The 13,534-nt window shown below is 47.1% G+C and overlaps 1 protein-coding gene across 20 annotated transcripts in view; it reads right to left on the bottom strand.

Annotated features, from left to right (window-relative positions):
* Positions 1–13,534, bottom strand: part of CACNA1A (calcium voltage-gated channel subunit alpha1 A) — a 279,186-nt gene that overhangs the window by 195,231 nt on the left and 70,421 nt on the right. For 17 of the 20 annotated variants that reach the window (XM_016162054.2, XM_016162052.2, XM_016162063.2 and 14 more), the window contains one exon: positions 7,037–7,330. The exons of 1 other annotated variant lie outside the window; for it this stretch is intronic. In XM_016162054.2, coding sequence (XP_016017540.1) covers positions 7,037–7,330 — 294 coding nt within the window. Of the gene's footprint in view, positions 1–6,211; positions 6,792–7,036; positions 7,331–7,768; positions 8,474–13,534 lie in introns of those variants that run through there. 2 more of the 20 variants (XM_016162067.2, XM_016162069.2) reach the window with 2 other exon arrangements.

The raw sequence follows: 13,534 nt of genomic DNA, 5'->3' as shown, positions 1-13,534 counted from the left end.
ATATGGTAGGTTCTGGAATGTCAGAAACCATGTAACTCCCATCCTAGAGCAAATCCTAGGTCAGCCCCAACGTGCCCCATTTAAGACAAATCAGTCAGTTTATTCTTGAGATCAGACTTAGCCCTCCCACAAACATTGCTTATATACAAATACTTTAAAAATTGGTTCAAAATTATATATACATATTTTAAACAGATCACAGACCTTAACAGCGTCAATATTGTTTACTGACAGGTGGATGACAAGGCTACATTTCCCTCATCACTCCAGAGAGGGGCCCTGCCCCACGAATAGGATTATTTGCGGGGAGGAGCTGCTAACCCGAACACTGAGCCCCTTCACAGAAGCTCTAAGGATGTTCTGGGTCTGAACAGAAGATAAAGTCATCTCTGACCCAAGAGAGATAACAAAACTTGATCCAGACTTAACTCGGGAAATTCGCTTCAGAGCCAGGATCTCTCTCTCTGCATTAGCTGCCTTAAACGGGCGGCTCCCCAAAGCGGAATTCATTCCAATAAAAAGTCTTGGCTTTTCAGCGGGAAAAAGCTACCTAGCTCCTCCTTTCCTGGGCCATGGAACCATCTCTTGCTCTTCGCCTCTCTTGGGTGTTAAGAACTCACCACCAGGTGACCAACGTCCCAGTTTACCTAAAACTGCTGCGTTTCCTGAGATGCTAAAACCAGGACAGGTCCAGGCAAACTGGGACATCTGGTCACCTACCCAGACAAGAACGCATGCCCAGTGGTTTTTGAAAGCCCCGTTGCTGAAGCCAACCATGTGATTCTATCTTCTGGAATGTTCCTTGCCTTCTCTATTCTTCCCGGGGAGAAAGAGGAATTGGGGGTGTGTAGGGGGGACATATGCTAATCCTAAAGCTGTTCAACTCTCAGTGGTCACCTGCGGTGGCCGCGGCAGCTGTCCTAGGCCTATGGTCTCCACCCTAGGCTGGACTCTTGATAATCACAAAAGGAGGAGATGGGTTGGGGGGAAACAGGGAAGCTAAGTATATACTTTAAAACTCTCTCACTTTGTCACCCCCAGAGGGAGGGTGGATCAAGGGAGGGGAAGACAATTAATTTTGTCTTAGACTAAAGGGAACAGAAAAATGGGTCAAGTGGGCATGAATTTTTTCCCCTTGAAAGGACAGGGTATGCAAAACAACCAAAGGCTGCTTTCTAAAGAGTGCCACACTCCGATTAGCAAATCTGAGCTGGCCGGTTACAGAGGGGTCCTTTATATCCCCTCAACCCAGAGAGCCTCATTCCTGGCCAAAGCTTCCCAAAAAGAACATTAGGGAAAAAAGTACTCTCTGGTATTGTGGCTCATATATTTTGGGGGGATTTCTCAGTGCTGGACACTGTGCTGAGTATTTGCCATGTGTGACCCCATGTAACCTCCCCACGAGCCCTCCAAGATGTTATCAGAAGCAGTATCTTCATCATGCTCATGAAGAAAGTGAGTCATTGAAAGCCGGGCCTGGCTGGGGCCGAGTCCCGAGTGCTTTCCCTGTCTCTCTCTAAGGAGCTGAGGCGGCATTCTCAGAACTGTGTTAACTACAGGGCTTTGCGGGCTCTGACTATCTCTGCACTTCCGGTGGTGCCTTCCATCATCGAGGGTGTGTACCTACGTGCTTGCTACTGGGGGCAGGGAACAGGGGTGGGTATATAAGCCCCCAGCACCCCACAGATGTTCCCCCTCAAGGCCCTGAAGGAAGACTTCACACTCAAGGGGCCACTGCTCCCTAACTTCTCAAGCACTAAAATTTCAGAAACTTTCTCTGGTCTAATAACTTCATGCACACACATCCCCAAACCACCAAAAACATGAAACGTTTTGCACAACGGCGAATCGGATCTCTGTGATTTGGCAAATGGGTGCAAAGATGCCCTTTTTTCACTCACTGGACAAATGTTTATGGGGTGCCTACAGGGCAGGCACGGATCTCACAGCAACGACTTTGTACTGCTGAATGGATAAACCAATGACCCCTATACCAGAGGCCCCTTCTCTCCCTACATTTCAAACCAGTGCAGTCACTTGGCTACAAGCAACATCCTCACTCTCCCTATTTCTCTTAACACTATCACTTCCGTCACTTCCTACACACCCACAATTCTTTCTCCCAAACCCCCGAGGCTGCACATGCCTTGGCATTTAGAGCCTGATGCTTTTAGAAGGATAACAGGGATGGGAATGTTAATATGGTGCAACCACTTTGAAAAATAGTTCAGCGGTCTCCCATAAACATATATTTACTACACACCCCAGCAATCCTGACCCTGGGTATTTATTTAACCAAGACAAGTGGAATGTAGGTTCCCAATGCTCTCACTAAAACATGTTAGTCTGTTTATTGCAATTCTATTCATAATTGCCCAATCTGGAAGCATCCTAAATGTCCTTCAACTGAGAGATGGATAAACAGGCTCTTATCCACCCAATCCATGGAATACTATGTAGCACCGAAAAAGGATGAACTCCTGATACAACAACAACATCAATAGATTGCAAAGGCTGTGTAAAAGAAGCTAGACTCAAATATCTGTAGGACCTTCCGGAAAAGGCAAAACTATAAAGATGGAGTACAGATTAGTGCTACCAAGGGAGGACGACTCGAAGAAGCACTAGGGGATAATGGGAGGTGAGAGAACCGTTCCCTACCTTGATTTCAGTGGTGGCTACATGACCGTTTGCATTTGTCAAAACTCACAGAACTGTATGCTAAAAAGGAGTGAATTAACCTGAATTTTGAGAAAAAGGAAAATAAAAAGGGTAGCAGGGTACATCTATGACGTGACCTGAACATTCCAGGTGCAACCCGCAGACAAGCAGCATGGGCAACCCTTAGAAGTGTGTCGAAAAAGCAGAATCCCGGGCCCACCCGAAACATCCTGGACCAGGATCATCACTTTAACAACACAATCCTGATTCACATGAAAGTTTGAAAAGCACAACATATACTAACACTCCCAGTGGGGGTTTGGAGCAGCACCCTGTTATCAGGCATAGCTAACATTTCTGCAGCAAAACATACCAAAATGTGCACCAGATGGGATAAATTAAGACTGTACATTAAGACTATAAACACCGGTCAGTTCAAGGTAGGTTTTTCAGAGAAGGGATGTCACCTTTGCAGAAAAAAAAAAAAATCCAATGGAAAAAGCCACGATAATTCTTCCTTCCCAGAATTTTCCTCTTGTGGAAATACCAGCCACGCTAATCTAGTAGAAGCATCTATGGGTCATACTGTCCTGCCCTCTATGGTAGTATCTTCTAGAAAATTCTACTTTTTCAGGACAGGCCAAGAGTCTGATAACATGCTCCAACTTCTCCCAGAGTTCCCTGTGTTTTTCATGCAGGACAGGTGTCTTGAAAGATTCTTTCCTTAAAAAGAAAAAAAAAGCTGAGGGAACGCCAGTCAGACAATGTCCATAGGTTACCTGACATGACACGACCCTGGGCTTCTTTCTTGTTGCAATTCCCAAGAAACACAGATGCAAAGCCGGAGTCCTGCGTGCGGTTCCGGAGACTGAGCGTGATGACATACAGACCTGGGTCAGTGCTCTTGCAATGGCCTAAATTCCTACACCCTGCTCCACGGGAGAACTGCTGGCATCAGCAGGACTGGGGGAAGATGATATTCACAGTGGCGCTTGGTGGCACATCGGAAGGAGCAAGTGGCATTAAGTGGGGGCTCTAGGAAGGTTGACAGATGCATCTTATTGAGCTGGCAGATTTGAGCTCTTTAGAAGCCATCATCAGAGCCCGTCACGACCATATTTAAGTCAGACTTCCAATCAATGAAAACATGGAACCAAGGTGTGTAGTCAAGATGGCTGCTGCCCGGTCTACTCCAAGAGCAAAGGGCAGCAGGGTCAACCTGAACATCCAAGGCTTCCATTTGGGTTTTCTTACTTAGGAAGAGAAAAATAAAATTAATGAGAACCCTCAATTCTCATTGCTGGCTTCAAGCTTGCGCTGCTGGGGACTGAGGGGTGCAGAAGAGTAAGAAATCACAGTGACAAAGTGCCCATGAGCATGGGGTTGTTACGGCTGTGCCCTCCACCAGCATGCCACACTGGAACTGTTATCTGGAAGTAACTTTACACTTGCCGGCCCTACGAGCACACCACCGTGTGTATGGAACCAGCACTCACTTCTCCTCCAAAGGCAGTCAGGAGGCTGCTTTCCAAATTCACCTACAACCCTTGGTCAATGCTCTGTTTACAAACACACACATATCAAAGAACAGCAGGGCCAATTCCACTGCTAGGTACAGACCCGAAAGAAATGAAAAGTAGTTCAACAGAAGACATGTACAGGATGTTTCTGACAGCACAATCTGGATACTACCCCAGCGGCCCTCACTGGAACAGATAAGTAGCCTGTGTTAGAGTCACACAACCAGATACGACACAGCGATGAGAAGGAACGACCTGCAACTACTCACTCGCAGCAATGTCGATGACTCTTGCTGAGCTAAAGAAGCCAGATACAAAGTAACACAGCGCACGACTCCATTTCTAGGAGGATTGCTAGGAGGCAGAATGAGCCTGTGGTGGTGGTGGTGGTGGGGCGATGTCAAGGTAGCAGTTATCCTTGTGGGGGAATGACTGAGAGGGGACATAAGGGGGATTTCCTGGGGGCGAGGGCTGGTCACATCCTTTTTCTTGACCTGAGTGCCAGCTGCATGCTTGAGTTAACTTTGTGAACACTTCTTAAGCTGGACTCAACTTGCGTACTTTCCCATACATATATCAGACTTTATTCTAAAAGTTCAGAATAAGTACTTAAATGCTTTTTTTTTTTTTTTTCAAACGACAGAAGTATGCGGATATAGAAGCTGACATTCCACCCTGGTACCCTGACTCCTTGGCATTTCCACCTCCTCACACTGGCCTCGATTCCCTTATCCAGCCTCCCAGTTCTCTGTCCCTGCCCCTCTCATCTCCCTAGAGAAAGCTCAGTCCTGGGTGACCTGCTCAGTGCCAGACTGGGGGATAGAGAGCTTTGCCATCCAAAGTAGGGCTGCATAATGTGTTTGCTGCCTCGGGCCAAAGAGAAAACAAAAGCTGTCTGCAGAAAGCAAAATGCACAAACTCATCAAAAAGCTACCAAAAGCAAGAAAGGCAAAGAAAACCCAAGTACCCACCTGCACCCCTCCCCCAAGCAACCCTCTCCCTCCCCAACTGCCTCTGCTCTGCAAGATTCAGGTTGGACCAGAGTGAGCCAAAGACACATTAGGAATCCCACCTCCCTCTTTCCCTCTTAAAAGAGGCCAAATCCAGGATCCAGAAGGCAATCTAAAGCCACTTTCAACTTGGAAACCTGTCCAGTGAATTCCTCTGGATACTCCCTGGAATTAGCTGAGCCATCCTCCAAGACCCCATCACTCCTTCAGGGGTTGGGGGCGGGGGAGTGGAGGCAGAGTGATTACAAGACCCCCGAGCGATTCAACAAGGCTTTAAGAGGTTGGAACTTAGCTGGCAAAGACCTGGCTCTTGCTTTGGGCATCCATCCTGGTTAGAGGTACGCCCCACCAGAAGGCCCCAGCTGAACCTCTTAATTTTCGCCATCCTCAAAGTAGACTTTTAACACACCCTGAAAGCTCAGTGCCCTTTGACAATTTCAGCATCCAGAAGCCAAAAGCATGGCTCAACTTTGAGCCCCCTTAAAAGTGAATCCACCCACCACTGTGCTCCTTGAATAACCAACCTCAGGACCACCTAGGGCCCAGCTCTGTTGAGTATGTAAGAGTCAACATCACACACAGAATGGATGGGGGCTCACCGCTGAGCCCCAGGGACCCATGCAGCCCTGTTCATTTTTACACCGAGGGCAGCCCGTTGGAACCATGCGGAGAAGTGGCACATTCAGGCATGGCACAGTGGCCAGTCAGCCTGGGGAGCAGGGTGCGTCCCCCTACATGGAATCTGGGTCATGCTTAGATAACTGCTAGAAAGCCCGACTAATTACCCATCCTTGCCTGCCTACATCTCAACAGATGTTAAGCCCTCCTTAAGGTTTATTTCAAGCAGGCACGATTTAAAGAAACATGAGAGGATCTGCATTTTGATAGCATCTGAATAGAGGAAAATGTGGTCTTCACCTTCCTCTGGATCTTTGACTATATATATATATATATATATATATATATATATATATATATATACACATATACCAAAAAAAAAAAAAAAAAAAGGACGTTTACCTGCCCGAGATGTCCATATGGGTGCTGATTTTCCTGATGTCCCCTCCCGGCTCCCTAGGGTGGGAGAAGCTGAATCCAATCCAAGGCCTGACATAGCCCCTTAGGAAAGACCCAGCACCTCATTTTCTCCTGCCCATCTTTTTGAAAGAGCCCATCCTGGGTCTTCCCGGTCAGGGCCCCAGATAGGGTCATTGGGATGTTTCCTACACCCCAAAAGATGATGAGAGGAAATGGGACTTATGAACATGGGGAGTTAAGTGCCCCCCAAGCCGTCGGTGTGAAGGCCACATGTTCTCCCCCTCACTCCTGGCCCTGGGAAGCCCTAAACTCCCTGGGGGTGGCCCCCACCTCGGAGAAGGCAGGGTGAACAGGCCAGCGAGCTGGGACTATGCTCCAGCACTGGAGCAATCACGGATTCCAGTGAGGGGCGGCTAAGGAAACCCAGCCAAGCCCCCTGTTCCCCTGCCCTGGCCAGGGCGCCCAGGCCCTGGTCAGGTCCCGGCTCATTTGGGAGAACTCTGACCCCTTGGGAACTGACTCCAAAGGCCCCACAAAGGCCCCTGCACGACCCCAGGGCCCAGCCCTCATTCTGGAATCGGTCTTTTGGAGGAATCCACTCCCACGCCCCCCCCCCCCAAGCCTCCACAGTAGCTCAACCCAGCTCGGGGTGGAGAGATTCTGCACACTCCTCCCCGGTGCCCCCTATCTCAGCCCCTGGAAGACCCCCCCAGCTCCCATCAACCCCCGGGTCTCCCTCCTAGCCTGGAAGAGGGAAGAGGAGGGAGGAGGGGGAGGCGCAGCTGCCAGGCTTCGGGCAAAGGATATGGCCATTCGGTGATCTTTTTGGCGTATTTTCTCACCACGTTGTCCTCGCTGAAGAGGAACAGAGACCGGTTGACCGTGAGGCAGTTCTGTCGGACGGGGATGGGGTTGTAGAGGGCCATGGTCCGCGCTCTCTGCGCCATTGACTGCTTGTACATCCTTTGCGCCCCGGGCTGCCCGCCCTGCCGGCTGCCCCCGGCTCCTCGCCCGCCTCCGGCGCCCACGACCACCCCGGCGGCTGCCCCGGAGCCTCCTCCCCCGTAGCGGGCCGGCATCTCGTCTCCGAAGCGGGCCATTCTGCAAAGAGCAAAGGGCTCCGGGTTACGCTGCGGCGAACGATGCGGAAGACGCCGCCGCCGCCGATGCCGCTGCTGTTGCTGCCGGGGATGCGAAGACGGCGGCCGGAGCTGCGACTGCGGAGACGCTCCCCGGCCCAGCCCATCGGGCGGCGGCGGCTCGGCGCCTCGGGTCGGGGGCTCAGCAGGCGGCTGGCCGGCCCCAGCCGGGGACAGCAGCTCGGGACATCTTCCTGGCTGACCCCGGAGAGGGAGGGGCGGGAGGAGGGGGCGGGGCGGGGCGCGGGGGCCGGGAGGGGGGAGGGGAGAGGGAAGCGAGGCAAAAAATAACCGAGGAAGGAATCCAGGCAATCCCCAGGCCACCCACTCCGGAGGAAAAAAAAAAGAAAAAGAAAAGAAAAAAAAAAAAAAGGCACTCGGGAAAAAAAAAAAAACGCACACCCCCTTTAAGACGCGAACGGTTTGCAAAGGACGCCCCCCGGGACGCAGTGGAAGCTTCAAATTCCTCCGAGGTCTGGGTCAGGCTGGCATCTTGCAAAAGTAGTGCGCTCGGCCCATTTTAAAAAAATTTTATTAGGAAAAAAAAGCCAGATCTTTGCTGGGGGGAGGGCAGCCCACCAAATTAAAAATTGTCCCTTTTGTTTTGCTTGAGTTCCTAGACCTAAAAGAGATGCCGAAAGATCCGTAGCCCAAAAATAAAAGTAAAGAATATTAGCAGGGAAGGAGAGAAGGGGAGAGGGAGGGAAACGCTCCGGGGGCTCTTATGGAGTCCTGAGGCCGCAGGGTCCGGTGATATTTTTTCCTTCCTGAATCACCAGCAGCTGCCTCTTCTGTTGAGTGTGAGTGTGTGTGTGCGCGCAGCGCTTCGCTCAACCGTGCCTCATCTTGGGGTTAAATTGCAGCAATGAAATCCTGAAAATTCCCAGTAGGGGAAAAAAAGAGAGAGAGAGGTATGCGCCGTCGCTTAGCCACTCAATACTGCTCCCGGATGCTGCAATGCCTGGCGTTCCCTCCTCCCCCACTGAAAGCCTCCTCCTCCTTCTCTAGGTTTTGCTAAAATAAGACTGGTGTGGAGGGGTGAGGGGAGAGGAAGGAAAGGGGAAAATGGGCGCAAAGGTCTGAACCACTGGGCAGTCAAGCTCCAAAGAGGAGCGATTGATGAGTTGAACGCGAAAAAGACCCACCCAAGTGTCGACACATGATGGCCCGCGACCAATCGCGGAGGCGCGAGGGGACCAGGCTCCGCGGAGTTTGTGGGGGAGAGGGGCGAGCCGGATAGTCGGGAGGCTGGGGGAAGTTGAGACGAGAGATTCCTCTCCAGGGAGGAAACCTTGTTTTACAACGGGTTCCGCTTCGGTTGCAAGCAACCGGACGTTTCCAGCATCTTGCAAGCTGAAGGAGGGAGGGAAGAAGGAAACAACTTCAAAGACAGAAAAAGAAGGGATTTGGTGTCTAGAAGTGCAATTAGTCCATCTCTACACATATGTAGTCTATTTAGCCAAAGACCATTTCATTTCTGAAAACAGAGAGAAAGGTTTGGGGGTACTTCTGTCAAAGTTTCAAATCACAGAGACCCCAACAAACTGGAATAAAAAAAGATTTACCTCATCTTTGAAAAGGCCCCAGAGGTGGCAGATTTTAACTGCCAGGAGCAGATAATTAACCAGGAGCTGGTTGTACAGGGCCTCTGGGTGATATACTTTACATGGTGTTCACTTCTTTCCAGAGCCATTGGCATTTTACTTCCTATTTCCCATTCTATATTGTAAAATTGAATAAACAGAAAAATGTCTAAAGCATAAATGTACGGTTTAAGAAACGATTGTGAAATGAACACTTATAAAACTAACACTCAAGTCCAAGGTTAGAAATGGAACACTGCCAGCTCCCCAGAAACACACATGCCCTTTCCCCCAGTGATAATCACTATCCTGACTTTATGGTATTAAATAGCCTTGCTTTTCTTCACACTTTTACCACCTTATTATGTATTCTTAAAAAATACAGTTCTACTTTGCATCTTTTTGGGTTTTATATAAATGGAGTCATAGAGTATGTATTCTGTGAGGTCTGACTTCTTTGGCTCACCACTATGTCCTTAAGATTCATCTATTATGTGTAGCTACAATTGATTCACTTTCACTGCTGTATGGTATTTCATTGAAAGTACGCCACAATTTGTTTATGTGTTATCCTGTTAGTGGACATTTGGGCCAGTTGGGGCTCTTAAACCTCTCTACCTCCCAGTGCCTATAAGCATGCCTCTCTATAGGAATAGTTCTGAGTGTGGAATTTCTGGGTCAGTCACAGGATATGCATCTTTTCAGGTTTGTAACGTGTCTCCTGTCTTCCAAAGCAGATGTTCCAAGAAACCAATGAATTTTCACAAAACAATGTACAGACTGGAAGGCAAGGGTGGGTAAGAGGAGAAGGGGAAGAGGATGAAGAAGGCAAATATTTTTTTCAAGCCTTAGGTAGTTGGAGCCTCGTAAATACCCTCTCTCCATTGGTATTTGGGTTCATTTGGAACATTTTAGAAAAGATGATATGTCTTTATGTAAATTCCCCATCCTGTGCTTGTGCGTAGGGCTTTACAGGTTGCCCACAGCACCTTTAAGATTTTCTAACCGGTTAAGATACGGACAAAATGATGAAAGCTAGAGTGAGCGATCAGAGTCACAAGGAGATGGGGTGTATAGAAGTCTCAACAGATTATCAATGATTTTTATACTTGATGTTGTTTCATATCCCAAAGGCGAGTGATGAAATGAAACAAAAAGTAATTCCATGTGAATGGATGTAAACAGCCAGTTGTATAAGAAACTACACTGTGAAAGTGTACTTAAATATAACTCATTTCGATGGACTTTCCCAAGACCGTTGAGTTTCACAACATGAGGGTTACCTGCAGGGATTTCTAAAAAGACCTCAGAGCTTCTCAGGAAAGAGCAACCAGCAGAGTCTTCACGGAAGCCCCCACTTTACAGATAAAAACACCAAGGCTGAAAGAGGTTTAAAAACTTGCCTAGGCCACTGACATGGATCTGAAACCGCTTCTGATTCTCAGACTCTGTTGAGTGGAGTGTAATTTGGCATAACTGCTTCAGAAAACTCTTTGGCCATTTCTGCCGTCACTGAATATTTGAAAACCCTGTGTCCCAGCATTGGCACACCTGAGCATAGAGGAGGAATGAGGATGTCTATCCACTGAAAGACACACCCTAGAATGTGAAAGTTGCATATTCATACCAGCTAAAAATTGGGAGCTTCCCAAATGTCTATCAATAACAGAATAGATCAATACGCTGTGTAACATTCACACGCGGAGCCCTCTACAGCATGAGAACGGGCGGTCTGCAGCTACACAAACATGATTTTGAATCAAAGAAGGCACATGGTGTATCATTCTTGTTATATACAGTTCTGAATGAGCAAAACCAATCTATGCTCTTAGATGTCAAAGTACTGGTCACCCTTGAGGCTAGGGGAGTGACTGGCACCAGGGGGCCTTCTGGAAGCTTCTCACTCTGGGTGATCATTAAAAAGGTGTGTTTGCTTTGTAAATTTTGTGCATTTTCCACATTTTCATTGAGTTGTACACCTATGAATTGTGCCGTTTACTATGTGGGTTGTATTTCAATGGAAAATGTTTGTAATGCTCCAGAATGTAGACCCCCACCCCCAGTAGCACCGCTCATCATGGTGATCTGTGATAACCCTCTTTGTGCACTTACACCATGAAGCCCCTACAACGAACTCCCACCTCCTTTTTACCAGAAGACAGGATGCCTAAGCCATATCTAGACAGCGGACAAGCCAGTTGCACATCAGAACTGATTCCTTAGACCTCCCTCCCCCTGATTTTCACTGAGCAAATCCATGGGGTACAGCTGGGTTCAGTAATCACTGTTCTGGAAGGGACAAACTCACCAGCCCTACCTTTGCATTCTCTAGTGGCGGTGGCATTTTCGATGGAACAGTTCTTGCTGTTCGGGACTGTCCTGTGCATTGTAGGGCGTTTAGTACCCTGGCATGTGCCCACAAAATGTCAGCGGCGCCCCCTAGTTTTGTGACAAGTAAAGATAGCCACAAACATTTCCAAATGCCACCCCCCCTCCATTAAATGGCAGAAGAGCGTATACGTTTCACTCACCAAATAGCATTGCCAGAACTTGCCTATGAAATTTGACATGTTGCGGTTCCCCTCTCCTTCTTCAGAATCTTCCCAAATCCTCCATCTCCCAATCACTAAATCCCCCTTTCCCAGAAAGAATCAGCTCTTTCACCTAAAGTGTGACAGAGCTCCAGGTTCATTATCCTTATGGAGTCACTTTACAGAGAACGAAAAATTTATTTGGCCGAAGGAATGAATCTCTAATATTGAAATCTTATTATCACCTGGCAAATGAGCATGGATGAGCAAGATATCCTCATAGGTTCCTCAGATGACTGCAGTAGGTAGTTCCTTGTCCCCTATTCATCCAAATTACTGATGTTGACCAGATAGAAAGATTTAGAATCTCATTAACATCAAAGACAGAAGCAGTTTAACAGCAGGCCTCCGGAAATCGGTCTCAGCCATTGGTTCTAATCTTTACCACATCTGCCAGCTGGAGGTTTAATTTATCAATCAGCAGCAGTATTACCATCTTGGCTTTGAGCATGTTATTCAATTGAACAGGGCTAGCATCTCTGAAATAAGTGCTCCAAATAAATAACTGCAGATCGCATTCATTTGGTGGCTTAAACAATTACCAGCTAATCCAGTCATGTTGAGGTGCAAGAATGGAGGAGCCAAAAGACATTTGGTCTCTGACTTCTGGTCTGGATACCCGTGAGGAATGAGTACCAAGATCTTTGGGAGTTGGAGGGCATAAACGACAAAACCCCAATCTCATAATCCAGATATTTGCGGGTCATGATATGGGCACTCAAAAGTGCTACAGTGATGGGATGTGGTTGTCACTCCAGTGATAACATTGCATAGCAGTATGTGCCCTGTAAATTTCCAAGAACAAATGAAGCAGAGCCTAATTCTGGATGTAGAGCTGGGTTCAAATCCTAGCTTTAGCATTTCCTAGCTGTGTGCTTCTGGGAAAGTGCTTAGCCCCTCTGAACCTCAACCTCTTTGGATAAAATGGAGACATGACTCCTTACCCCACAGGTTGCTTAAGGATTAATTAAGATCAAGCAGGTAAGCACTTAGCACAGTGACTGGCACATAATAAGTAGTCAAGAAATGATGGCAAATAGATTTTTAAAAATCACCATAGTCTGGATAGATATTCCAAGTTCATAAGAAGCCTCAAAATTGCCAAGATGCCAGCTCTTCCAAACTTGATCTATAGAGTCAATGTAATCCCAATCAAAATCCCAGCAAGTTATTTTGTGGATATCGACAAACTTATTCTAAAGTTTTATGAGTGGCAAAAGACCCAGAATTGCTAACACAATATTGAAGGAGAAAAGCTAAGTTGCAGGACTGACACTGTGAAAAACCTACTATGAAGCTACAGTAACCAAGACAGTGTGGTATTGGTGAAAGACTTGACAAATAGATCAGTGGAACAGAATAGAGAGCCCAGTACTAGACCCACATAAACACAGTCAGCTCATCTTTGACAAAGGAAAAACAATGGCACGAAGATAGAGCCTGTTCAACAAATGGTGCTGGAACAACTGGACACACACATGCAAAAAAAAAAAAAAATGAATTCAGACACAGATCTCACACCCTTCACAAAAATTAGCTCAAAGTGGATCACAGACTAAATGTAAAATGCAAAACCATGAAACTCCGAAAAGATAACATAGGAGAAAATCTTGATGACCTTGGGTTTGGTGATGACTTTTAGATATAACACAAAAGACCCAATCCGTGATGATAAACTGGAATTCATTAACATTAAAATTCTCTGCTTTGCAAAAGATACTGTCAAGAAAATAAAAAGACAAGCCACAGACTGGGAGAAAATATTTGCATAAGATACATCTGATAAAGGACTGTTATCCAAAATATAAACAGAACTCTTAAAACTCAACAATAAAAATACAAGCCTGTTTTTAAAATGAGCCAGAGACCTTAACAGACACCTTGTCATAGAAGATATACAGATGGCAAACAAACACATGAAAAGATTTCCATATAATATGTTATCATGGAAATGCAAATTAAAACAACAACGAGATATCATTACACACCTAT

This window comes from Rousettus aegyptiacus, unplaced genomic scaffold (genome assembly GCF_014176215.1).
Source record: "Rousettus aegyptiacus isolate mRouAeg1 unplaced genomic scaffold, mRouAeg1.p scaffold_m13_p_16, whole genome shotgun sequence".
NCBI lineage: Eukaryota > Metazoa > Chordata > Mammalia > Chiroptera > Pteropodidae > Rousettus > Rousettus aegyptiacus.
Note: the sequence above shows the minus strand (reverse complement) of the source record. Positions and strands in the feature narration are given on the sequence as shown.